At 42.6% G+C, this 26,880-nt stretch overlaps 1 protein-coding gene and 1 long non-coding RNA gene across 5 annotated transcripts; both read right to left on the reverse strand.

Annotated features, from left to right (window-relative positions):
- Positions 1 to 6,478: 6,478 nt before the first annotated feature.
- LOC135508323 (uncharacterized) lies at positions 6,479 to 9,618 on the reverse strand. Its single transcript, XR_010450780.1, has 4 exons — positions 9,538 to 9,618; positions 9,250 to 9,361; positions 8,472 to 8,585; positions 6,479 to 7,249 (listed from the first exon to the last, which is right to left on the reverse strand). It is a non-coding gene; the product is annotated as an uncharacterized LOC135508323 (long non-coding RNA).
- An 8,554-nt stretch (positions 9,619 to 18,172) lies between these two features.
- Positions 18,173 to 24,490, reverse strand: LOC135517361 (nucleolin-like). 4 transcript variants are annotated; one of them, XM_064941608.1, is made up of 14 exons: positions 24,409 to 24,490; positions 22,692 to 22,767; positions 22,427 to 22,576; positions 22,119 to 22,247; positions 21,805 to 21,882; positions 21,577 to 21,700; positions 21,290 to 21,426; positions 21,038 to 21,164; positions 20,784 to 20,926; positions 20,478 to 20,607; positions 20,144 to 20,280; positions 19,927 to 20,053; positions 19,620 to 19,840; positions 18,173 to 18,526 (listed from the first exon to the last, which is right to left on the reverse strand). In XM_064941608.1, exons 1-14 carry the CDS (start codon positions 24,439 to 24,441, stop codon positions 18,498 to 18,500), a joined length of 1,641 nt encoding a protein of 546 aa, XP_064797680.1. In that variant the 5' UTR covers positions 24,442 to 24,490; the 3' UTR covers positions 18,173 to 18,497. The 4 variants fall into 4 exon arrangements, with proteins under 4 accessions (XP_064797680.1, XP_064797672.1, XP_064797664.1 ...); XM_064941600.1 differs by having other exon boundaries at positions 21,808 to 21,882; positions 22,427 to 22,579; XM_064941592.1 differs by having other exon boundaries at positions 22,427 to 22,579; positions 24,409 to 24,483.
- Positions 24,491 to 26,880: the final 2,390 nt, after the last annotated feature.

The raw sequence follows: 26,880 nt of genomic DNA on the forward strand, positions 1-26,880 counted from the left end.
TGTCCGTGTCATCTCGAATGGCAGGAGCGTAGACTCGGGACAGGGCATCCGGTTTGAGATTCTTCGACCCGGGCCGATAGGTGAGGATAAACTGGAATCGATTGAAGAAAAGAGACCATCTAGCTTGTCTAGAGTTCAATCGCTTCGCCTGCTGGATATACTCCAGATTTTTGTGGTCCGTAAGCACTTGAAACGGGTGAGAAGCCCCCTCGAGCCAGTGTCTCCATTCCTTCAATGCCATCTTAACCGCTAGGAGTTCACGATCCCCACATCGTAGTTCCTCTCAGTCGGGGTAAGCCGGTGTGAGAAGAAAGCGCACGGATGAAGCTTCTTGTCTTCACCCCTCTGAGACAGGACAGCTCCAACACCAACCTCTGATGCGTCTACCTCCACCACAAATGGTTCATCCGTAGTCGGTAGTATCAGGATGGGAGCAGAGAGGATGCGCTGCTTGAGTCCTTGGAAGGCCGTCTCAGCTTCTCTTCCCCAAAAAACCTTGCATTGCCACCTTTGGTTAAAGCTGAGAGAGGAGCTGCCACCAAACTGAAGTTCTTGATGAACTTGCGGTAAAAGTTTGTGAAGCCCAGGAAACGCTGAACATCCTTAACGGATTTGGGGGTGGGCCAATCCGCTACCGCCCCTACCTTCCTAGGGTCCATTTGGATTCGACCGGGTTCCACTACAAATCCCAGGAATTGTACTCGGGATGAATGGAATTCACATTTTTCTGGCTTAACGTACAGATGGCTGTCCAGGAGGCGTTTGAGTACTTGTCTGACATGCTTAGTGTGTTCTTGAAGGGAGCTCGAAAAGATGAGGATGTCATCCAAGTAAACGAACACAAATATGTTAAGCATATCCCTAAGCACATCGTTTATGAGCGCTTGGAACACCGCTGGGGCGTTGGTCAGGCCGAAGGGCATCACCAAGTATTCATAGTGACCAGTAGGCGTGTTGAAAGCGGTCTTCCACTCGTCACCAGGTCTGATCCGCACAAGATGGTATGCGTTCCGCAGGTCAAGCTTAGTGAAAACAACTGCTTCCTGGAGCAGCTCGAAGGCTGTGGCCATAAGGGGTAGCGGGTAACGGTTACGGACGGTTATGTCATTGAGTCCCCGGTAGTCGATGCAAGGACGTAACCCACCGTCTTTCTTGGCCACAAAGAAAAACCCTGCTCCCGCCGGGGAGGTGGATGGACGCATGAGGCCTGCTTCCAGAGAGTCCTTGATGTAGGTATCCATAGCAGCTCGTTCGGGTGGAGATAGGGAAAAGATCCGACCCCTGGGGGGCAAGTGCCCGGAAACAGGTCGATGGGGCAATCGTAAGATCTATGGGGTGGTAGCATGGTGGCCCTCTGTTTGCTAAACACCAGTTTGAGGTCATGGTAACACTCGGGAACTCGGGTCAGGTCGATGGATTCTAAAGACTCGGGAGTAGAACTCGGGAATTCTGGAAAATACAAGTAGCTTGGCACGTAGGACCCCACTGCTTGATAGTGCCCACAGACCAGTCGATGTGAGGGTTATGGCTGTGAAGCCAGGGGTATCCAAGGACGAGAGGGAACTCGGAACAGGAGATCAAATGAAAGTTCATCAATTCCTGGTGTTGTGAAACTGAAAGTCTCAAGGAGGTAGTGACATGAGTGACAAGTCCAGATCCCAAAGGGCTTCCATCCAATGTAGTAACCCTCATGGGGTCACTTAGAGGTTCAGAGGGAACGCCATTCTCCTTCGCCCAGACACCATCCATGAAGTTACCTGCGGCTCCAGAGTCTACCAGTCCTGTGTGGCTCAGTCGGTAGAGCATGGCGCTTGCAAAGCCAAGCGTCGTGGGTTCGATTCCCGCTGGGACCACCCATATGTAAAAAGTAGTGGCTCCAGCCGACTTGTAAGTCGCTTTGGACAAAAGCGTCTGCTAAATGGGATATATACCAAGGCTTGAAGGTGAAGCTTGTGGTTGTCCCAGGAGAGGGTGACTGGAATGAGCAGACGGGAGTTGGACGGATGGGAGGAGGTTATGTTTCCCGTTACAGTTCCCCCCGGTCTGTACGGGACAGAGCGTTTCCCTGGAGCCCGGGACATGTGGAACGGAAATGGCCCGGTTTGCCGCAATATAGACAGCGTCGCTCCCTCATCCGGCGGTCTCTCTCAGCCTGGGAGATGTGTCCAATCTGCATGGGTTCCGGTGGAGCCAGCGATGATAAAGGTGGAGACTCGGAGCTGGGACTGATAGGAGCTAGAGGTCTACGGTTGAGTTCTCTCTCTCTCAGACGCTGGTCAATGCGTGAGGCCAACTTGATCAGGGACTCGAGATTGTCCGGTGGTTCCCGAGTGGCCAGTTCATCTTGGATAGTGTCGGAAAGGCCTTTCAGAAAGCACACCGTGAGCGCCTCGTTGTTCCAGCCACTCGGAACTGGATGGCATAGTCCGTCACGCTGCGCCAACCTTGATGGAGAGTCAGGAGCTGTTTGGCTGAGTCAGAACCACTGCTTGGGCCTTGAAACACTCGTTTGAATTCCTCAGCAAAGGCAGAGTAGCTGGCACAGCAGGAACTATGGGCATCCCACACAGCAGTAGCCCAGGCCAGGGCTTTTTCCGACAGCAGGGTGATGATATATGCGATCTTAGACCGGTCAGTGGGAAACGACGAGGGTTGCAGCTCAAAGGAGAGAGAACATTGAGTGAGAAAGGCTTTACAAGCACTTGGATCACCTGAGAACCGTTGGGGAGGTGGAAGACGAGGTTCAGCCAGGGGGTTAACTGCCATGGGTACGTGAACCTGAGGTACTGGGACGGGAACTGTTGCCGGGGTAAGTCGATCAGATATTTGCTTAATGGAAGTCAGCATCTCCGACAGAAGATGAGAATGTCTATATATATTTTTTTTTTTATGTCTAGCCATTAAGGCCTCTTGCTGAACCAGGGCGGCTTCGTGGCGTTGGACAGTCTCCTGGTGGTGGGACAGCATGGCAAAAAGGTCCTGGGAACTGGCTGCCTCTGGGTTCATTTTTGGCTCTGTGTTTCTGTCAGGACCCGGTTTCGAACCTGGGTCTCCGGAGTGAGAAACAGTCACTTAACCAACTGAGCCACGAATAGACAGCAGAACCCAGAAGATGAGGCAGACACAGCAGTACTTAAGACGGTGTATTTAATAAAGAAAAAATCCTAAAAAACAAAAAATGGCAAATCCAAAAGGTGGTAGGAAAAAACACAAAAAGACCTCAAAAGAAACTCACCAAAAATAAACAAAAAACAGAATACCACAAGAACTTCACCCGGAATCGACAAGAGCACACAGAACACTAGGGCAGGGTGCTAACATACAAACACAGAGCACAGAACTGAGGGAAACAAAGGGTTTAAATACAATCAGGGGAAACGAGACACAGGTGCAAATAATAATGGGGATCAAGGGAAAAACATAGGGACAAAAAGCACAATGGGGACATCTACTGACAAAAACCCGGAACAACCCTGGCCAAATCCTGACAATGATGGTAACTGTCATCCAGAGCAAAGTCCAAGGGTGACCTTCATTGACCTTTGGATGGACTTCTTAGATATAATTGCAAAACTAGGTGGCATGGTGGAGAGTCATAATAGCCAAGTAGGTGTCCCAGTTCCCTTCCCCCACTGCCCAGGCAGTGCAGTACACATTCTGATAGGGGCGTCCAATTCTGGTGCCAGCTCTGGCCTCGGATCCAGAGGAAGGCCAGGACCTGGAAGGCCAAGCAGGTGAGGATCAAATCAAACGTTATTTGTCACATGCGCCGAATACAACAAGTGTAAACTTTACCATGAAATGCTTACTTACAAGCCCTTAACCAACAGTGCAGTTCAAGAAAGAGTTAAGAAAATATTTACCAAGTAGACTAAAATAAAAGGTAATAATTAAAAGTGACACAATAAGAATAACAATGACGAGGCTATATACACGGGGCACCGGTACTGAGTCAGTGTGCAGGGGTAGAGGTTAGTTGAGGTAATTTGTACATGAAGGTGGGGGTGAAGTGACTATGCACAGATAATAAACAGCAAGTAGTAGCAGTGTACCAAAAGGTTCTGGGTCAGCACAGAGAACAGCAGAGGGCCTGAGATCAGACTGGATGGGGGCTGTGATTGGAAATCAATCAAAACAACAGTATATCATGATACATGTTATTCATGGAGCACATCTGATTCTACAGAAAAATCTCAAAGTGATTTACATAAAGGTTGAGCATAAATGGAAGAGCTGAATGTCTGTTCCCAACATTTCAAAAAGAATGTGGTTGGGATGTTTAGTACAGCGTCTGTTGAAACACTCGGCTCAGGTAATGCGAGCTAAAATATGTAGGAGCGAGAGATCCACACAACTCGTGAAGGCGATGATTAGGATGACAGCAACGTCAATGAAGTGGAACTAGAAGTCTCCTAGGTTGCTGAGGATCTAGAAACAGAGAAGCACAAGCCCTTAAAACTGATCTCAAACCAGCCGGTACCCTGTTTGTCAGTTCATCAAAGCTGCTAAACTGATCGGGGACAAGTACTCAGAGTAGAGGAGTGTGACACTGAGGTACTGGATGATGCTGTACAGGGCCATGAACTTGAACAGACAGAAGCAGCTCGGCCCTCCCTGTGGAGAAACAACAGGCCATCATTCAGTCTGGTATTTGGTAATTGGTATTTTATTAGGATCCCCATTAGCTGTTGCAAAAGCAGCAGTTACTCTTCCTGGGGTCCACACAAAACATGAAACATAATACAGGATCACATAATACAGAACATCAATAGACAAAAACAGCTCAAGGACAGAACTACATATATTTTTTTAAAGGCACACGTAGCCTACATATCAATGCATACCCACAAACGATGTAGGTCAAATAGGGGAGAGGCGTTGTGCCGCAAGGTGTTGCTTTATCTGTTTTGTTAAAACCAGGTTTGCTGTTTATTTGAGCAATATGAGATGGAAGGAAGCACAATGCAATTAGGGCTCTATATAATACTGTACGCTTTCTTGATTTTGTTCTGGATTTGGGGACTGTGAAAAGACCCCTGGTGGCATGTCTGGTGGGATAAGTGTGTGTGTCAGAGCTATGTGTAAGTTGACTATGCAAACAATTTGGGATTTTCAACACATTAATGTTTCTTATAAAAAGAAGAAGTGATGTAATCAGTCTCTCCTCAATTCTTAGCTAAGAGAGACTAGCATGAATAGTATTTATATCAGCCCTCTGATTACAATGAAGAGCAAAACGTGCCGCTCTGTTCTGGGCCAGCTGCAGCTTAACAAGGTCTTTCCTTGCAGCACTGGACCACACGACTGGACAATAATCAAGATTATACTAAGCTAGAGCCTGCAGATCTTGCTTTTGGGATTGTGGTGTCAAAAAAGCAGGGCATCTCTTTATTACGGCCAGACCTCTCCCCTTCTTTACTACCATTGAATCTATATGTTTGACCATGACAGTTTACAATGTAAGGAAACGCCAAGTAAGTTAGTCTCCTCAACTTGTTCAACAGCCACACCATTCATTACCAGATTCAGCTGAGGTCTAGAACTTAGGGAAGGATTTGTACCAAATACAATGCTCTTAGTTTTAGAGATGCTCAGGACCAGTTTATTACTGGCCACTCATTCCAAAACAGACTGCCACTCTTTGTTAAGGGTTTCAGTGACTTCATTAGCTGTGGTTGCTGATGCGTATTTGGCAGAATCATCAGCATACATGGACACACATGCTTTGTTTAATGCCAGTCGCAGGTTATTGGTAAAAATAGAATAGAGTAGAGGGCCTAGAGCTCTGCCCTGCGGTACAGCACATTTTATATGTTTGGCATTAGAGAAGATTCCATTAAAGAAAACCCTTTGAGTCCTATTAGATAGATAGCTCCGAATCCACGATATGGCAGAGGTTAAAAAGCCATAACACATACGTTTTTTCAACAACTGGTCAATATGGTCAATAATATCAAAGGCTGCACTGAAATCTAACAGTACAGCTCCCACAATCTTCTTATTATCAATTTCTTTCAACCAATCATCAGTCATTTGTGTCAGTGCAGTACACGTTGAGTGCCCTTCTCTATAAGCATGCTGAAAGTCTGTTGTTTATTTGTTTACAGAAAAATAGCATTGCATTTGGTCCAACACAATTTTTTCCAACAGTTTGCTAAGAGCTGGCAGCAAGCTTATAGGTCTGTTGTCAGAACCAGTAAAGGCCGCTTTACCACTCTTGGGTAGCGGAATTAGTTTGGCTTCCCTCCAGGCCTGGGGACAAAGACTTTCCTCTAAACTCAGATTAAAAATATGACAGATAGGAGTGGCTATAGAGTCAGCTATCATCCTCAGTAGGTTGTCAATGCCAGGAGGTTTGTTATTATTGAGCGATAACAATAATTTTTCTGCCTCTCCACACTTTGCAAAAACTTTACAAAATTCAAACTTGCAATGTTTTTATTTATTCTTTTATTTTTTATGCATGAATACACTTGCTCACTGTTGAATATAATTGCTTACAATTGCTCTTACAACTCTGGATGAGACTACTTTGATGCAGCACTTCAAATACCTCAACAGATACATTTTATTCCACAGGAAGTTATATTCCCTACAACCTATAGTTTATTCACATTGTTATACAGTTGCGGTCAAATACATTGGCACCATTGCACTTTACTATGGAGTGCACTGTTCTGTTTTCTCTTTTAAAAATTGGTTGAATGGCTATTTTTTACCCTGTAGGCACCTGCAACTTACCACATGTGAGTTCAATTACACATAAACAAGTATCACTTGCCTCCCACCAAATTAATTAGAATTTTGAATCATTTAGTCTCGGCCATTTGTTTACTTAAATTGAAATTTTTCAATTTCAGTTTAGATATTTTTTTCTTAGTCCTGTGAAGGTTGAACACACACAAATACATATGGGAACAGTTTTCAATGTATTTTTTGTTGTTGTTGAAGAAATAGTGAATCGTGCAAGGTGGCTTATATATTTGACCGCAGCGGCACCTAACAACTAACTGTCTGTTTAAGTACCATTCGATATCATGTTGTTACCAAAGTAAGTACATTATAGCTTGGCAATTTGTACCAACTGTATAAGGACTGTAAAATAAAGTGATAGTTAACACGGTTGATGAGAAGGATGCTACAGTACATATTGAGGTTGGGTACACAGGAGATGTTGGAGGTGAAGAGGGAGGTGACCGAGGCACCCAGCGCTGAACAAGGAGATCCCACTGTGAGCTGTCTTCAGGGCCTGGAGGTAGCAGAGAAAAAAGTGAGGGGGGAGGTCTCTCAATGCGCTCCAAAAAAATCCCTTGGGACACTGGTTGTGGGTTCAATTCCCATGGGGGCTAGTTGAAAGTTAAGAGTCTCTTTGTCAGTTTGCATAACAATGTTTGGAAAAAAATACAGTTTATCGCAGAAATACAAGAGGCTGCATCTGTAATAGATTATGAGAAAGAGAGGTCTGTTCCTAATAGTACTGTCATGAGAATACTGCCCCCTTATGGCTCTATTGACCAATGTCGCCCTGAGTGTCGGTTAAACAACTAAAATTACAGTAATAATATATGGCATTTTTGCAGACGCTTTTATCCAAAGCAACGTAGAATCACACTTGCATACATTTTTACATAAGTACAGTCCCAGGAAATGAACCCACTATCCTGGTGTTGCAAGCGCCATTCTCTACAAACTGAGCTACAGAGGACCATGGAACTGCAGTAAAACATGCTTTTATAGCATGAGATGAAAAGCATCCAGTGGATTTCATACAACAACATGAAAAACAACAACCCCATACTTACAGTCATTGGCACCATCACCACACATCCCTACAGTATAACTGCAGAGAAAAAAAAATGGAGGCATTTAACGCCATGTGGCCAATGTAATACTGGCTAACAGCTCCCAGTGAGCACAAGACGTTGAAAGGACGTCTTTTCAACATCTTGTGCTCATATGGTTAGTGCTGAAGAGGAGACTCACTCAACACTCCACCAGCTGAGTCTTCTGGTCAGGAGCCATGCGGGCGAGTATTGCGGCCTGCAGTGCCAACTACAGAACCACACAGAGAAGAAACTACCATCAAATAATGCTGTACTACAATGTGACATAGGCTGTGTTTACACAGGCAGCTCATTTCTAATATATTGCCCAATTATTGTCAAAAGAGCTGATCAGATTGGACAAAAGACCAATTAGTGTAAAAAGGTCAGAATTAGTCTGCCTGTGTAAACGCAGCCATATTATCCACAAGGGTTTACTATCAAGGTCTCACAAACCCAGTCTACACAGGATGGTTTTAGGAGGCACTAAATACTAGAATGTGTCAATTTAGTACTCGCTACAGTCCTTTCATTTCAGTTGTCCAAATAGAGGGATGGAATGTGGCACTGACTTTTTGGTCTGCCTGTGTACATCAATCTCAACATGTTTTACTGTGAGTGAAGACTGTATAAGATTGCCTTACTCACCAGTAACCATCACAGAGCGAATGTTTGCAAGTCGTAGGTCTTTTAAAGCCCTGGCAGTCTCTTCCTTCCGCTTGTTTGGCATGACTACGAGCCCAAGGAACTCCATATTGGTCTCTATGAGATCCATGACAGGAATAGAAAACAGACAATAGAACAACAACAACACAAAGTATCCTAGGTAAAAGGAGTCTAGCTAACTCAAGGCTCAAGGTTACAAATGTCTTGAATCTTCCAACAGGAAATAAGCTAGTTCTCATTACTGTGATTGGTTCGGCACATTGTATTGTGTGGGCCGATCCAGACGAACAAGATCGACGACGACCACGTCCTCACATGTTTATGCTTATCATCACCAAAAGTCTACAAGTGTTTTCCATGTGTCTTTGTGTCAGATGTCAGGACACGGAATTCTAGGCTTCAGGACCTGACAACCAATCTGGAACTAAACTGCTGGATTTCACTCTGTACCCTAAAGTAGCCAATGTCTCACTGTTCTCGTTGTTCAATTTTGAAGTTGTATCAGTTTCATATCAACCAACGTCTGTAACGATGCATGTATTTGTAATTCAGAATGACTATATCATCTTGAGACTTGGCCTTTGAGCCATGCCTTTGAGCCATGTTTTACTACATAACGCTAGTGGCCTTGGCTTTTTTAGCCACTGCTGCTTATTAGTTGTTGCATTTTCACGTGAACACGTGTTACTTCCACCAGATCCTGGAAGTCTCCTGTTTTACCTTTTCAAAGTCAACTTGCTACGGCAAAACTACCACTTACAGTATTCAGCCCATTCTGAGTTTGGCCAGGAGAGTTTGTCCTCCAGCTGGCTATGGGCCAGGGTTATGACTCTGAAACCCAGACTCCAGTGTCTCGGTAAAGCTCTCCGATACTAAAAGAAGAAAAAAGAAGAGTAAATATGGGTTACAGTCAGTTACCCTGAAATATATCATTTCAAGTGTTTCCGAAGCCTGTCTTGACAGTCCACATACTGATTGGGTACTGGAATAGAAATACATGTTCTGGCAAGCTGCTTCCTGGTAAGAGTTGGTAAGATAAGGGTCTCACTAATATGTGTCCTCGCTGCAGAGGCTGGCCACAAACTCTGGCGCCTCCTTGAGGTAGGTGTCCATGCCCTTCTCCCCAGCCTCCAGACAACCACATTTGTCCTCTGTAGAGCCGACGGGAAGGGGAACTGGCAAACGATCCCAATCTCATATGACGATTTATGACAGACAGACAGCGCATGGTCACTCAAACATGATGCATTCAACCTATCCATTCACATACAAATCAATACTCAAGGAAAGAAAGAAATATGCTTTTGAAAAATGACCTCAGACTTCTTACCGTCAACTCAGACAGCTCCTGAAAAGTAAAGGAGAAAATAAGGCTAAAGTATATTTAACAGGTATGTAGACGTAGAGAGGTAAGAGTGAGCATACTATGGATACTTTACCATGTCCTTTGCTAGATTTACTTCCTGGTTGACCTTGAGGAGCACCTGCATGGGCATTATGGAATTGTAGAGGGATGTCTCTTAGTCTGTAGGCTCCTCCAGAATCTAGGATTCACTATCATTGGTGTTAAGCAACATCAGGGACCCCCTTGAAAACTGTCATCCCCATCTGACAGGCGAAAGGTGATTTAGAAAGGTGGCCTGAATGCCAGTCTGCTTTAGCCATCTTTTTTGCAATCTTGCCAAAGCAATGATGTAACATTGCTGAATGCAGAAACAGTCTGGCACATATGCTTATGGAAGGGATTGTGTTCTTGTCTTAGTATATAGCATTGTTAGCATAGCCAGGGTGCGAATTACGGGGGAGCCAGGGGGGGCTCAGCTCCCCTGAATGAGACATTAGCTCCCTTAAATGTGGCTACATAAACTGTCTCCCTGTCCACGGTGCTGTCCACTCAGTAGTGCTGATTTAGACCTCAGCTGAGCTTTACGCATCGATTTTCCTTTGTACTTGCTCATTTTTGCCATTTGTTTGCCATGATCCATTGATTAAAAAAATAGCCTATCCCTTTATTCTGATCTATTAGATTTATTCTTTGATTTATCATTGTTTGCTTTTTGTCAGTCAGCTGTTTAAAGCGCTCATTGTTTTGTTTTTCAGGTGCATGCTGGTACCGGTGTTTGCCGTGACCAGAAGAAGTAGACCATTTATTTAGCTTTATTATTTTCTATCAATGTTTGGTTTCTTTCCTGGATCAGGTGATGATGGTCGCCAATATCACTAGACAACTAGCCTACAGCAAGACACCAATCAATGCGCATCCAATCCATAACAGTAGGCCTACAGTATAGTTTACTTTTTTCGGTTAGAAGCATTCAATTTTGCAATGGCATAGGGAAAGGGAAAGGGGGATACCTAGTCAGTTGTCCAACTTAATGTATTCAACTGAAATGTGTCTTCCGCATTTAACCCAACCCCTCGGAACCAGAGAGGTGCGGGGGCTGCCTTAATCAACCAACACCGTCTTTGGCGCCTGGAGAACAGTGGGTTAACTGCCTTGCTCAGTGGCAGAACCACAGATGTTTTACCTTGTCAGCTTGGGGATTCGATACAGCAATAGGCCTACATTATCTTGGATTTGTGTGGCCGTGAGAACTGATTTCACAGTGAAACAAAATGAAATGTTATGTTGACATAGTTACACTGCATTTTCTGCGATCCCCAAGATCCAGGAATTGTACAGGGTTTAAATGCAATGTTCTAATTAAATTGTTAAATGCTTAATAATTACAAATAACACTGTCATAAATGTAATTCATGTAATGGACATAAGGTAGTGTTTTATGTCACAGGATCTGTGAAGACACACAAGGGCTCCTGAGTGGCACAGTGGTCTAAGGCACTGCATCTCAGTGCTAGAGGCATCACTATAGACCCTGGTTCAATCCTGGGCTGTATCACAACCGGCTTTGTTTGGGAGTCCCATAGGAAGGCCCCCAGTGCCGTCTGGTTTTAGGGTTTGGCCGGGGTAGGCCGTCATTGAAAATAAGAATTTGTTTACAATGATGAATAAACAGACAAAAAAAAAAAAAAAAAGAATTCAACTCATGAATTATGGACAACTCATGGGCTAGGGTGTAAACATGTTTAGATTCAACTCCTGTATTATGTTGAATGTAGGCTACCTGTTCTGTATGTGTACAATTACCCACCTTTTTCAGAAAAATGCATTGAAAATATCGGGTGCGTTCGCAACCGGCAATCAGATTTTACCCACCTATTTTTGTACCAATATATCACTGGCTACCGGTGGGCCTATTTGAAGTTCATGGTAATAGGCCTACACATTGTAGCCTAACCTAGTAAATTGGCCGTGTGTGTTAGGGTGACCATCCCGTTTTCCCCAGGACAGTTTCAGACCCGTTTCAGGTGTAAAAAAAGGTCAATTTGTCAGCAAGGCGCATCACTTAATGTAGGCCTAATCAATGGCAATCGCCAAATGTCATTAGGCATACAGATGTCTATTTCCATTAATCAAAAAGCGAGAGGATACATGCATTAGACTGTTTGGATTATATTGGAGTGGACAAACATGCACTGGTAGCCTACTTTTTGAAGTGATTTGTTTGACAATCAGATGAAAGCATTGTGACTGGTTGTGTTCATCCCACATTAAATGGTCATTCATTTTTACCATTAAATTCCGTCTTTATGATTAGGCCCATATTTATTTTTGAATTGAGATACAACCCCCCCCCCCTCACCCGCACTCTGAGCATAGCTATAACAGAAAGGATCCCACGGCTGCCACCATCTGTCGATATGCTTTGTGTTGTAGTCATGACAGAAAAATATATGAAGTCAGGCAAACGTTTTTGAGCAAAAACAACTCAAACAAATTCAAGTCAGAACATTTCAGCTTCCTGTGTAACATCAATATTGCTACAGTAGTCATACAGAAACGGCGTTCGCATGTAGCATTGTTAGCATAGCTATAACAGAATGTACTGTAGGTTACAATATCCATACAGGAACAAAGACAACATTGAGAGAACTTTGAAACAGAATTTAGACTGACCCAGTCTGTGGCGTTGAACATCTTGAGGTCCAGTGGGTTTCCGGAAAGTTCTTCGTCTATCTTGGGAAGAGAAACTGAGGGAAAAAAGAATTAGAATGAAATTGTCTTTAGATGGTGATGTAACATCCGTATGATGTTTTTCCCTGTAGGTGGCTGTAGCTAATTAAACGAGCGCAAATTTGGGGTTTCTGACTGAATAATCCTCAAAGGTAACTACAACCGTTAAGTAAATGTGTAACTATCACTTTTACGTAGTGAGGTTAAATGAGGGCACTAGGGACAGGGTGTAGTGAGAGGACTGGGGGAAACAAAGGAGCTGTGGTATTCATCGACTGACTCTATCATAGATCATTAATAACTCTCTCACTAAAGAACAAAGGAGGTTCACAGACAGAAGATAACTGATACATGGTAGAAGAGGATATCTCTCCTTAGCCATGGAGGCCATGAGCATAAAAACATGGACACAGAATATCCCTCTCATTCTCACCTGTCATTTTCAACTCTCTGGATCCCCCAAAGGTCCAAACCATCTTCAATGAGAGTGCACCTACACACTCGGGTATCAATCTGATTGATGGATTGTGTTGTGCAGTAAGCAGGCTCAGGTGTATAACTGTGGCTCCTTCCACCTTCAAAGAATCGGCAAGAGGGCCAACCATGGAGAATAGTAAGACACTTCATTATTTCTATTTATATAACTACGCTATATTGTTTGTCCTCGTGTTTTCATGCATGTTTTTGAGTATAAAGTACTCTGCAGCTATTTAGTGTGGACACCAGGTGAGACCACACACACAGATTCCTCTTGAACATTGTCTCTTTAACTACCGTATTTTCTCAATTACAGTTTCTCTCCTTCACTTCATCCCTCTCCCCCCTTCTCCCCAAATCCTCTAGGTTATATCAGCTGTGTCAGTGAACCCCTCCCGCATCTGAACTGGCTGAGACTTAGAGAGCACAGCATGATCAGAGGTGAGAGGTCACTTGGTCGGGTCAACAGGAAGTATTATTAAAGAGATGCTTTACGTTGAAATACAGATAGAGATGTAGTAGTCCCAGAGTTAATGAGACAAGGTCAGTTTAGCATTTCACCTCCTGATGATTATGATGACTGACAGTGTTCGAAGAAAAAAAAAACCCACAAGGCTCGTTTGCACGTACGTTTTGAAGTGAGAGAGGGTGCCAACCCCCTATCCCATCATCACCATCTCACCCGCTCATAAGATAACCTTCGGGGCAACTGGGGGCCCAAGACTGTTATGAGACACCACTAGAGACATTAGGGAGCAGGTGTCCACATACTTTTGGTCATGTAGTGTACCTTGACATTTTTACCTTTGCTTGCCTCAGAATCGTCTCGAAATGATGTCAATCCCTTTCTGACAAAATCATTGGTTTAACGTGCTATACAAATAACAATATTAATTGACTGACACTTGGCTTATCTGTGTTGTTGGTCTGTGTTGTTTTGTTGAGACCTCCTTTATCAGCATTAGGAAAGGCTGTGTGCTCTTCAACCCTGTCTGTGTCAGTAAAGATGTTGCAACATGTAAATGTTTCATTCTGTCCAGAAGAGGTTAAAGAGGGATTTTTAAGCCTTGAGACAATTGAGACATGGATTATGTATGTGTACCATTCACAGGGTGAATGGGCAAGACAAAAGATGTAAGTGCCTTTGAACGGGGTATGGTAGTAAGTGCCAGGCGCACCATTTTGTGTCAAGAACTGCGCTGCTGCAAGGTTATTCACGCTCAACAATTTCCTGTGTGTATCAAGAATTGTCCTCCACCCAAAGGGCATCCAGAGAACTTGACACAACTGTGGGAACCATTGGAGTCAACATTAGGAAGGTGTTCTTAATATTTTGTGTGTATTTCCACACTATGAGTTTGGAATAATACTGTGAAAATTATAATAATGCCTTTTTAACGTGAGAGCACTTTAAAAAGATTGCCAGAAATGTCTGCCTGTTTTTGGTGGGAGGGAGTTTTGACTTTCCATTGTGACATCACCATGCTGTAAATTAGTTAATACACCAATAAGAAAGAGAGTCCAAACTTTTCTACCAATAACATATAATTTTCAGTTTTCCCCTGCCCACTCATACCACTTCTTAGCTAAATTCTTGCATGGGAAATTGCCCTTTAATAAGCTATTTTTGTTTCTTTTTGACCCTTTTAATTTAAAACAATCACAGTAAAGTACTTAATTGTTAACCAGAAATGATTTGATATCGAGATAAAAACGGCTGCATTGGACCTTTAAGCATTTCTACAGGTGCAGATTTACATCAGAAGCATTTTGAATTAAATTTTAAGGCCATATTGTTTTTCAAGGCGTTCAAACGCTCACAGATTACCAGCAGGTTCAGATAATAACCATAATGGCTCAATAGGGTGGAAACGCTTCAAGACTCATTAAAAGGTCAAGGGTTCAAAGTTTCAAAGTAGAGGGAGGGATGGGGGGCAACAACAGGTAGATCGCAAGGTGTGTGTGTGTATTGTAAGTATATAGCCTGCAACAGAAAGGGACTTTTAGCTAGTGGGATATTGGGCGTTCGCCTATAAATTACATGAACACGCAACCTGGGCTTGACTGGGTGCAGTCTGATCACTGATCAAGAACCATGTCTACAGTCTACTTCTCCGAATTGATAAGAGGTGGACTTCTAAACTTTGTCACCAATAAAAGTAGTGTCCGTAATGTTAGTATCAGTAATGGTGGTCTGCTACACTACAGCATATGAGAGAATATTAACTATCACTTTTGTTGAACCTTGATGAAATGCTATTGTTCACCTATTGTACACCTGTCACTCTGCAAGAGGCAAAGTTTGTTTGAAAAAATGTGACAAATAAAAATATTCCATTTCACAACCCATTGAATCAAGTATTTCTTTGAAAGTACACACATGGTAAATACTGAGTTTACAGAATTATAATACTATTATTATACTATACTATTGTTACTTCATTACAGTATTATCCTGCCCCCACTCACCTTCAACTTATTGGCAATTCAAAAGTTATATGTTGGATATATTTGCTTATAAACACGTAAAATACTGCCTTTACCAGAAAGCCTGTGGCCTCTTGCTGTCAGAAATCACTAATATTATTGTGGGTTAAAATAAGTTTTCAGAATTTCACCGCACGCTCTCAAACGTATTCTACAACTTCAGTGACCTGGAAAGTGTTCAGCGAAGCCAGAGGTTACACTCGGTCCATAACAGGCCCAATGTGTTTCTATGGGCTTGTTTTTAGCTTGTCGCATGCCTTCACACCTTTGGGACAACAACTCCCGTTGTTATGGTGGAGACATGAGCATCTCGTCATTATATACAGATCTCTGAGGGTACTGACCGTCCGAAACTGGTTCATTCGCAACCATTAAGGACGGGAGGTCATTAAAGGACACATTTAGCGTAATTCATCCCCTTTTCCTACTCTTTGCTATCGCTGTCTAACCCTCTGTAGAAGTTCAAACTGTTCTGAGTGCAAAGTAGCAAGACCTCCAAGACTGGGTTTGCGTCATACATCACAATGTGTTACATATTCTGCATGGAATAATTCTGTTTTCTTGGTGGGGGAGGGGGGAGAACATGTTCCAATGAATTCAGAAATCTGTTTTCCATTGCTTTACACTACCCTATGCCTATCCAAGAGATGACAGTATTCTAATGACTTGATCGGTTGATACCAGGACAATGCATGGTCTCCTTATGTAAATGACCATATTACACTCAGGTTGTAAAGTATTGTTTTCTGAGTAAAACATTGACAAAATGGTAGACTACCGATTTAAAAGCCTTGGGCCAGTCACAGAGAAGTCGCTGGTTCCAATCCCTAAACAGGCAAGGAGGGAAAATCTGCCCTTGAACAAGGCAGTTAACCCCCAACAACTGCACCCTGGGCGCCGATGATGTGGACATTGATTAAGGCAGCCCCCGGCACCTCTCTGATTCAGAAGGGTTGGGTTAAATGCCTAGGTCACATTTTAGTTGTTTGCATTCGCTTCTGCAACTGACTAGGTATCCCCCTTCCCTCAAAACTCTTAACTAATTTGTTAAATCTGACAATTTCATTTGTTCATTATATGTAGTAACTGGTATAAGGCCAATTTGGTCCACCTATGAGACCAAGTAGTCAAGATCATTTGATGACATGTGGAGGCTAAATTACATGCAACATTCGATTTCTAATGAAGCATAAGATGGGACATAGTGAGTATATCCCACTCTGCCCAAGTCGCATCTTCTGGTCTGGAATTTACTCCTCTGTATCATACCCACACATAATTACAGTACCAGTCAAACGTTTGAACAGGTTTTTCTTTTTTCTCTCTACATTGTAGAATAATAGTGAAGACATCAAAACTAGGAAATAACACATATGGAATCATGTATTAACCAAAAAAAAAGTGTTAAATGAGCCACAATATATTTGAGATTCTTCAAAGTAGCCACCCTTTGCCTTGATGACAACTTTGCACACTCTTGGCATTCTATTAACCAGCTTCATGAGGTAGTAACTTGGAATGAATTTCAATTAACAGGTGTGCCTCGTTAAAAGTTAATTTACCGAATTTCTTTCCTTCTTAATGCATTTTAGCCAATCAGTTGTGTTGTGACAAGGTAGGACTGGTATACAGAAGATAGCCCTATTTGGTGAAGACCAAGTCCATATTATGGCAAGAACAGCTCAAATAAGCAAAGAGAAATGACAGTCCATCATTACTTTAAGACATGAGGGTCAGTCAATGCAGAACATTTCAAGAACTTTGAAAGTTTCAAGTGCAGTCACAAAAACCATCAAGCGCTATGATGAAACTGGCTCTCATGAGGACCTCCACAGGAAAGGAAGATCCAGAGCTACCTTTGTTGCAGAGGATAAGTTCATTAGAGTTAACTGGACCTCAGAACGCAGCCCAAATAAATCCTTCTTCGAGTTCAAGTAACAGACACATCTCAACATCAACTGTTCAGTTGAGACTGGGTGAATCAGCCCTTCATGGTGAAATTACTGCAACAAAAAAACCACTATTAAAGGACACCAATAAGAAGATGAGACTTTCTTAGGCAAAGAAACACAAGCAATGGACATTAGACAGGTGGAAATCTGTCCTTTGGTCTGTTGACTGTTGACAATTTTAGATTTTTGGTTCCGCCGTGTCTTTGTGAGACGCAGAGGTGAACGGATGATCTCTGCATTTGTGGTTCCCACCGTGAAGCAAGGAGGTGTGATGGTGTTTTGCTGGTGACACTGTCTGCGATGTATTTAGAATTCAAGGCACTTAACCAGCATGGCTACCACAGCATTCTGCAGCGATATACCATCCCATCTGGTTTGTGCTTAGTGCGACTATCATTTGTCTTTCATCAGGACAATGAACCAACACACCTCTAGGCTGTGTAAGGGCTATTTTACCAAGGAGAGTGATGGAGTGCTGCATCAGATGACCTGGCCGCCACAATCAACCGACCTCAAACCAATTGAGATGGTTTGGGATGAGTTAGACTGCAGCGTGAAGGAACAGCAGCCAACAAGTGCTCAGCATATGTAGGAACATATATTGTTGGACATTTCTGTAGCAAAATGACGCAAGATCCCTCTAAAATCTCACAAAATAAAGATTTTCAAAAAGAAAAATCTGAAAATCCACATTAAATTTGGGAACCCTTTAATTACTCAGTCTTCAATATAGTATTTGCATAATCAAGAAATTAACAATTAAAAGGTAAACTAATGGAAAACAGACAAACTCAAACAAAATGTTACACATACACACTTACTGTAAGACATTACATTGTTAAGTATGAACGTGGTAGAATCTTTTCACATAAATCATTTAAACTACGAACAAATTCATTTGTTTTATTGAAATTATTTGGGATAGATGCCCATTACAAGCTTGTCAGTTAATTCAGATGTTGAATTAGAGCTCAGCTGCAGCAGTCCATTGTAAAAAAGAAGAAGATATTTGCTGTTTTAAGTCCTCCTTCCACCACCACCTCTGCCTGAAAAACAACAACAACAAATGACACCATCTTCCAAAGCTGATAGAATTGTTGGTAGATATAACTCGAGTAAAGAGACATTTCAGGCACTAGAACCACATTAAAAAGTGTGAAGTACACACACACACACACACACACACACGTGAAGAGGGCATGACAGATTTGGCACAGGCACTCAGATCATCAAAAAGTTATACAGCTGAACCATTGAGAGCATGTTGACTGGCTGCATCACTGATTAGTACGGCAACTGCAAGAAACACGACTGCAAGGCACTACCGAGGGTGGAAGGTACGGCCTAGTACATTACTGAGGCCCGAGCTCCCTGGCACCCAGGACCTCTATACCAGGCGGTTTCAGAAGAAGGGCCAAAAAATTGTCAAAGGCTCCAGTCACCAAAGCCATAGACTGTTCTCTGTTAGCGCATGGCAAGCGTTACCAATGCACCAAGTCTGGAACCAACAGGACCCTGAACAGTTTCTACCCCCAAGCCATAAGACTGCTAAATAGCTATCTGGACTACTTACGTTTACCCTATTTTTTTTTACACTGACAAAGCGCACACACTGGACTATCACTTACAGATAATTACACTGACACGCTAACACACACACACACATGCATACTGACACACTTTCACACTGCCCATATACACTGCTGCTACGGTCTATGTTGTTGCCAAGTCACTTTACTCCTACCTATATGTTCATACCTACCTCAATTGGCTATTCCACTGGATGTCAGAAGGTGAATTCACCAATTTGTAAGTCGCTCTGGATAAGAGCGTCTGCTAAATGACTTAAATGTAAATGTAGTTACCTCATACCCTTGCACATGGACTCTGTACTGGTACTCCCTGTATATAGCCATGTTATTTTGACCTGGTATTGTTATTCACTGCATATTTATTCCGTGTCACTATTTCTATTTGATCTTTTTTATGGTTAACTCTGTATTGTTGGAAAAGGACCCGTTAGAAAGCATTTCACCTGTTGTTTACGAAACATGTGACAAATCAAATTGGATTTTAAGTATCAATTGATATGTCCTCATGACTTTTCCCAAAAATTAAATTCAAACTATATGACCTCACCTCCTCGTCCACCCCTGAAGCCTCCACCCCTGCCCCTGCCTCGACCGCCACCTCGAAATCCGTGTTTCCCTCTGAAGCCCGTTCCTTCTCCACGAGGTCCTCGTTCGCCCTGGGGCGTGGCATAGATCAGGGTCACCTTGCTCCCGTCAATCTGAAGGTCCACCACAGCCTCCTTAACAGCCTTGCAGACCTCTATGCTCTCAAAGTCCACAAAGCCAAACCTGAGAAGTACGAAGAAGGAGTATTCAAACCACTGTCTGAATGTAATAACAATGTGGTTTCAAAAGGGTCATATTTTGAAACATACCCTCTAGATTCACCAGTCTCCTTGTCTTTAGTGACTCGAGCTTCAATGGCACCTTCAAAGGAGCTTTTCAAAGTCTCCTCGCTCGTCTCCTTGGCAAGATTCCTGACCATCAACGTCTTGGAAGGAACTACCAAGAGAACACACAACACATAGGTATGAATGATGGCACAGTCAAACAACGTGAATTATTCACCTACGAATTTTCTGCTATATTCACCTGAGTTCTCTTGGTCACCTTCTGGCCTCTTCTGGCTGAACTTTACTCCAATGACTCTTCCACAAATCTCTTTGTTTAACGATGATTCCATGGCTTCTGTGGCATCCTCCACACTTTCAAACTGAATGAAGGCATGACTTTAAAAAAAAAAAAAAAAAGGGGGGGGGGGCAAATTGACACAATTGTCTAAGGTTACCATGTCCATGTGATTCTGAACATGAAATTAATATCAAATTCATCCGAACAGAATATTTATAATGATCTATTTGATGGCGCTCAAAATGTTCAGTAGAGCGCAACAAAAAGCAGGTGCAGCATCAATGTGCACCCTTACCCTCTCGGTTTGCCACTGCTCTGTGGTATTCTGACACTGACTGCTTTGAGAAAGATTTTCCTTAGGGCATCCTCTTTTGCAGTGTAAGCCAGGTTTGTCACCAATAACTCGTTATTCGGTGTGGCCTCAGCTATGGAACAGAACAATAGAGGACATGTTAACTAACCAGTGAATTAATACACTTTGTAAAATATATCTCATCTCGAAGATGCTATAGAGCAACGTGACTATCCATATAGCTATTCAAGTACCTTGTGCTTCTACAGTAATGGAATTCCCAGTGACTTCATTTCAGTCTATCCTTACCTGGAGCATTGATCATTTTTTGTTGTTTCCTCTTTTCTCCCAAGAAGTCAATAACGATGACACGGCCTTGGACATCAGTCCCCTGCTTCTCCTCCAGCACTTTCTCAGCAATGGCCTCCGTTTTGAACTCTATGTAGGCAATTCTGTCACAATTAAGTAGACGCCAAGTGTTAAGAGCTGAATCCTGGGATCCACACAGTACCTTGTAAATCAAGCATCGATATCAAACCGGCACTTTGGATGACAACTCTCACCCTTTGCTTGGTCGGCCAATGCCTCTAGGAAACCTGATTTCGACCGCCGTGTCAAAGACTTTCTTCAAGTCCTCCATTGTTGCCGAGAATGAGATATTTTTGACGTACAAGGTCTTGGCATCTTTAGCTGTGTGTGTGTGTGTGTGTGTGTGGGGGGGGGAGACGTCTGTCAGTACATGGAAATCAATCAATCAATTCTAGAAATGTCTAATATCAGTAGCATGGAAAACTCACTCAAGATGAGACTAGTACCTTTTTTTTCCTCTGTTGTGACATCTTTGACATTAGCCTTGCCTAGTCTTATCTTTTGGTCCAGGATCTTCACCCTATCCAGCTCAAGGGCTTTTGTCAAGTCTTCCTCTGTGTGAAGGTCTACATATGCAAATTTCCTAGAGAATGCATCCCAAAAAAAACATTTGACATTATGTCAATATATTTGTACAAATCCTTTGCCATGGAAAGGGGAATAATCTGTCTCGTGAGGAAATGTACAAACATTTGAAGAGTAAGTTTATTAAGTGCATAAAAATGGTACCCACTTTGTTATGTCCACTCGAATAGCTTGAAATAACAGACTATGCGATGTAAAAAAGTTGGCCAAGGCATCATTGATTTCCTCCACTTCCTTGGATGTGTTCAAGTTACCAACAAAAAGACAAAAACCTAAAAATAAAATAAAAAATAAACAAAGGAGCATGTTAGCTCACTGACGCCATCAATCAAGCACTCAAAACAGGAGTGATATTAACTCTTGCTCATAACCATACCACCATTAATGCACTTTGTTTTCTTAGCTGGAGAAGTCTCATCCTCTGCTTTCCTCTTCACTGGGGCTCCTGCAACAGCTGGAGAGAGAAACGCACATAGACACATGTATTAAACCCTATTCCATACATACCCCGATGGAAAAACATGGGGGGGGGGGGGGGGGTAATTATTAGTCCAGTTGCGTTACGCAACAAAAACTTGAGTTTTTAATGGATAAATGAAGGTAGGTGCCTCCCCTTTTGCTTCCGTTTGGTTCGGAGTGAATACACCCCTGGCAAAAATGCATTACAATTCTGTTGTTCTTTGAACTCACCCTGGTCATTTCCATTGGTCTTCTCTTCAACATTACTGGCATCTTCGATGGCATTTTCTGACTCAAAGGTGACCTTAACAGCTTCCTCCTCAGCAGCAGGAGTTGTGTCCATCTGCTCCGCTTCACAAGCTACATAAACAATATTCATTAACAAAGGAAATACCTACTGAATTTAACGGAACAGGAAATGTTTTGCATTTAAGAAATGTCATATGAACATTATCCCTATTCCAATTACATGCTGGGACAATGTCATACACACTAAATATATGGTCTACGCTTGCCTCCCCTCAAAGCATTTTCTTTACCTGGGACATCTTTGACCTCCTCGTTCTCTGTAATATCATCTTCAATGGGAGCTACTTTATCTCCATCCTCATTAGCAGCAGGTTCTGTGGAAAAGATGACCTGTGGAGTAGGGGCAGCTACCTCTGTTGATGCTGGAGAATCAGTCTGGCCTTCTGAAAGTTACATTGATGTATCAAGGACGCATTAAACAAGTAACTTTCTCAATAACCGTTGCATTAAATATTGCACAGGCTATAAAGGAGAAAATAGTTGGGAACCACTTACCAGAATTATTTTCATCCTGTTTGTCGTCACCAATCTCTCCAACTTTCTGTATAGTTGATGTTCTTGATGGGGTTCCCTATAAAACAACCTTTGGGATAAGCATTTCAACTGGTGTTCTTTAACCCATCATCACCAACCAATCACAAACAGACAACTGGGGGAGGGTTCGATTAATCCTGCCTGGGTTTAACATTGATTGCAGTAGTAATAGAGCTTGCAGGTTTGTATTCCTAAAACCAGGAAATAAATTACCTCTGGTTCGTTCAGACATCCCTTTGTGAAAAATTAATGGGGAAAGAATAGGGTTATGGAATAAACGCAGAAAATAAGGTCTGAGCTTAACACAGGTTTAGGAAATCTCATTTAAAAAATGTCTATTAGATAGCAGTCGGTTAACAGGGCCTTTACGAATTATGACGCCTTTATGTGATTTATGTATTTTAATATTACATAAATTCTTCAAAATTCACTGAAAATGACGTTAGCTGACAAAGATTATATCCTAGAACCTAACGTATAAGAACTCAAACCTGTGTTTACCACAGACCTCATTTTCAGCGTTTACCCAAACCCAAATATAATTTTCCTCATAGGCTATGTCCAACGAACCATGGTGGAGTTATTGCCTACAAAAAGGCGCCATTACATTATATTAGTGAGATTGTTTCCCCAAGCAAAATGGATTGCTTTTGATAAACGCTTCATCTGCCTTTCCAACGAAAGCTGTCTAGACAACGTATTTCATGGAAAAGAGATGTTTCAGGACAATGTACCATGCTGCCTTGTTGACAAAAAGACCAAGCGGCTCAGATTACTGCTTGCTTTCGCCCGATGACGTGACGGGCCTATCTATGCCGGGTGTCCCGCCGCTCAGTGTAATCGAACCCGCCCAATGAGTATTCGAAATAGATCAATTGTAACTCAATGTTCAGCACGTGTTTCAAGTGAACAACAGTGATACAAAATAGCTAGGTAACTAGCTAAACATTCCATGCCCACAGAAGTGTAGTTCCACAATAGCTACAGTAGTTAGCTCATTTGCTAACGTTAGCTAGCTAGCGAGTTCAACCATGTTGTCATTTTAACTTGTGGCCGTGTGAGATCAACTGTCGTGAACCATGAAACATAAGTATATTTTAGATGTCATTCTTACTTTGCCTGATTGTGCCATGGTTTCGGAATATTCTTCTTTTAGTTAGCTAATGTACGGTGCACACGACTGTTCACATGAACGGCCATGAACGGTGGGCGAAATTTCCTTCTGTAGTAGAGGGGGGAGGGGCCATACATGAATATTCATGATTATCGCCGTAGAACCCGTCGGGTTACAGGTTGAGCCACAAATAGAACAATGAGAAAAAAATAATTGGTTGAGCCTTCTTGAGTGCGCAAGGTAACACAAACGTTCAACAAAGCCGCCCGTTTACCTAGTTCGTGCCGCCGGTTTTTTAATTTTTTTTTATTCAACTATATAATTTACACATCTTATATATTGAGAACTTGGTGGAGCTTTTACAAAACCATTGGTATTGCTCATTACAAGCGTTTGCGATTTTGACATTCGAAGTGTTTGTTATTTGTATACGATGTACGATGTGTCAACCACATTGTTAATCATTTCGTCAACAACAAGTACAATATTACAATTTTGTTCCAATATGTGAGATAATTAAGTTATCTGTAATATCGTATAGTTTTGGAATCGAGACATACGTACTTTCGAGGCAAATACACAGGTTTCTCGACTCATACCCTGACTTTAAGAAGGGATGGCGTGACGATTAGTTTAGCAACACTGTGACCCTGCATAACAACGTGAACGCGATTGGTCGACCGTCTGCTGGGTGAGGCGTTACGTGCCTCCATTTATTGGCCAATGGGATTCCTTTCTCCAATATCTCTGTGTATGCGTGAGGGGTCGTCACTAGTTACCACAACCACAAAGTTATATATCCCACCTCAAATCAAAGTTTATTTGTCACGTGCGCCGAATACAACAGGTGCAAACCTTACAGTGAAATGCTTACTGACAGGCTTTAACCAATGGTACCCAAAAAGGTGTGTGTGTGTGTGTGTGTGTGTGTGTGTGTGTGTGTGTGTGTGTGTGTGTGTGTGTGTGTGTGTGTGTGTGTGTGTGTGTGTGTGTGTGTAGGTAGGTAAGTAAGTAAAGAAATAAAACAACAGCAGAAAGACATTTGAAAAAAGAGTAGCAAGGCTATATACAGACACCTGTTAGTCAGGCTTATTGAGGTAGTATGTACATGTAGGTATCGTTAAAGTGACTGTGCATATATGAACAGAAAGTTGCAGAAGCGTAAAAATAGGGGTTGGCGGGTGGTGGAACACAATGCCGATAGCCCGGTTAGCCAATGTGCTAGCCAATGTGCGGGAGCACTGGTTGGTCGGGCCAATTGAGGTAGTATGTATATGAATGAATAGTTAAAGTGACTATGCATATAAGACAAACAGAGAGTAGCAGCAGCGTAAAAGAGGGGTTCGGGGGGAGGAACACAATGCAAATAGTCCAGGTAACCATTGGTTACCTGTTACCTGTTCAGGAGTCTTATGGCTTGGGGGTAACAACTGTTGAGAAGCCTTTTTGTCCTAGACTTGGCACTCCGATACCGCTTGCTGTGCAGTAGTAGAGAGAACAGTCTATGACAGGTGGCTGGGGTATTTGACAATTTTTAGGGCCTTCCTCTGACACCGCCTGGTATAGAGGTCCTGGACGGCAGGCACTTTTCCTTGTAAAAACATAAAATCTGTAAAAGCCACTTAAAATGATTTAACAAAAGTAAAACATTTTTAAGACATGAAAACATGTATTAAAAAAAGTCACTTTGTTAAAAAAATCTGTCTTCAGTCCTTTGTACAGGGACGGGGTGAGTCCATCAAGCTCGCCTCCTCCTGCTCTTCCAAATCAGTAACCTTCCTTTCCTTCCGAATAAGAATTTCCGATTAGTCCCATGTGCTGCAGGTGACGCCCTTAAATAGCTTCCGCCGCACTACTCCCACCTCTTCCTTTTCTCAGCTTATTCCAGAAAGGATTCGCTTGGTAAGAGCTCTATGTTAGAGTGTATAAGCACAGAAGTTTAACTGCAGCTATTCAATAGCTTGGAGCAGCTAGGTAGCTAGCCTCTCCACCTGGGTGCTCTTCTGTACCCCACTCATTTTGGATTGTGCCATTCCATTTGTTTTTTTGTCCCCCCCCCCCTGGTTAGGCTTCAGGCTTGAGGACCTAACCCCGCAAGATCAGGTTTCACTCCTGTGGGCTTGCAGGTCTCCCCAGAGAGTGAGTCGCTAGGCCTAGAAGGGCAGCATCCTGGAGTCGCCTCTTCACTGTTCATATTGAGACTGGTGTTTTGCGGGTACTATTTAATGAAGCCGCCAGTTGAGGACATGTGAGGCGTCTGTTTCTCAAACTAGAGACTCTAATGTACTTGTCCTCTTGCTCAGTTGTGCATCAAGGGCCTCCCATACATTTTATCTATAGTATGACAAGGATTGAAAAGAATTTGCCAGTAGATTGCCGACTTGATTCATGATGACTGCTTGTCTAGCTTGCTAGCTAAGGTTTTGAAAGTATGACCTTGACATGATCAGTCCAATCAAAGCTACAGTAGCTATAACATGATTTGACATAATTGTATCTGTGGCCAATGACCTTGAGCATTCCTGGATTGGCACTTCTAATGTAAATCTAAGGCAGTCCCCAAGGGGCTTGAATTTTCTAGTTCTACCCATAGATTTTGAAGTGACTTTGTGTCCCCATGAGTGACAGAACACTGAGCCAATCATGGCACAACTAGAGAACATTACCAACCCCTAAGCTCCGTATTTTCTGCTGGCCCCACCACCACAGAAAGCACTGAGCTCGGCTGAAGCACCTGCATTTTGGATCTGTCTTACTCAAGAAAGCAAAAAAGAGACCATTTTTACATTCAGCTTTATTATGTAAAAAAATGTTTTTACATTGTTTGCAAACTTATGTGTGATGCATATTAATGCCAAAATAACATGCAAAACAGGTAACATAACATTTAGTTTTTTGCTAAACAGGTGGTCCTTATTCTGTGTTCACCCCTGGTTATCAACACATCTAGCTAACTACAGTAGTTAAGTATTTGACACTTATGTTTGTGTTTGACAGCATACCACTGTGAGAAAAGACACTGATGGCCGTACTGTA

This window comes from Oncorhynchus masou, chromosome 3 (assembly GCF_036934945.1).
Source record: "Oncorhynchus masou masou isolate Uvic2021 chromosome 3, UVic_Omas_1.1, whole genome shotgun sequence".
NCBI classification, from domain to species: Eukaryota; Metazoa; Chordata; class Actinopteri; order Salmoniformes; family Salmonidae; genus Oncorhynchus; species Oncorhynchus masou.

What these genes read in the sequence shown, in the direction of transcription:
- LOC135517361 (XM_064941592.1), bottom strand. Translation starts at nt 24,441, where the DNA reads ATGAGTCGAGAAACCTGTGTATTTGCCTCGAAA. An exon ending in GGAGGTCAAAGATGTCCCAG is followed by an intron (nt 22,248 to 22,426) that starts GTAAAGAAAATG and finishes TTGTTTATGTAG; the next exon opens with CTTGTGAAGCGGAGCAGATG. An exon ending in AAAAATGATCAATGCTCCAG is followed by an intron (nt 20,608 to 20,783) that starts GTAAGGATAGAC and finishes TCTGTTCCATAG; the next exon opens with CTGAGGCCACACCGAATAAC.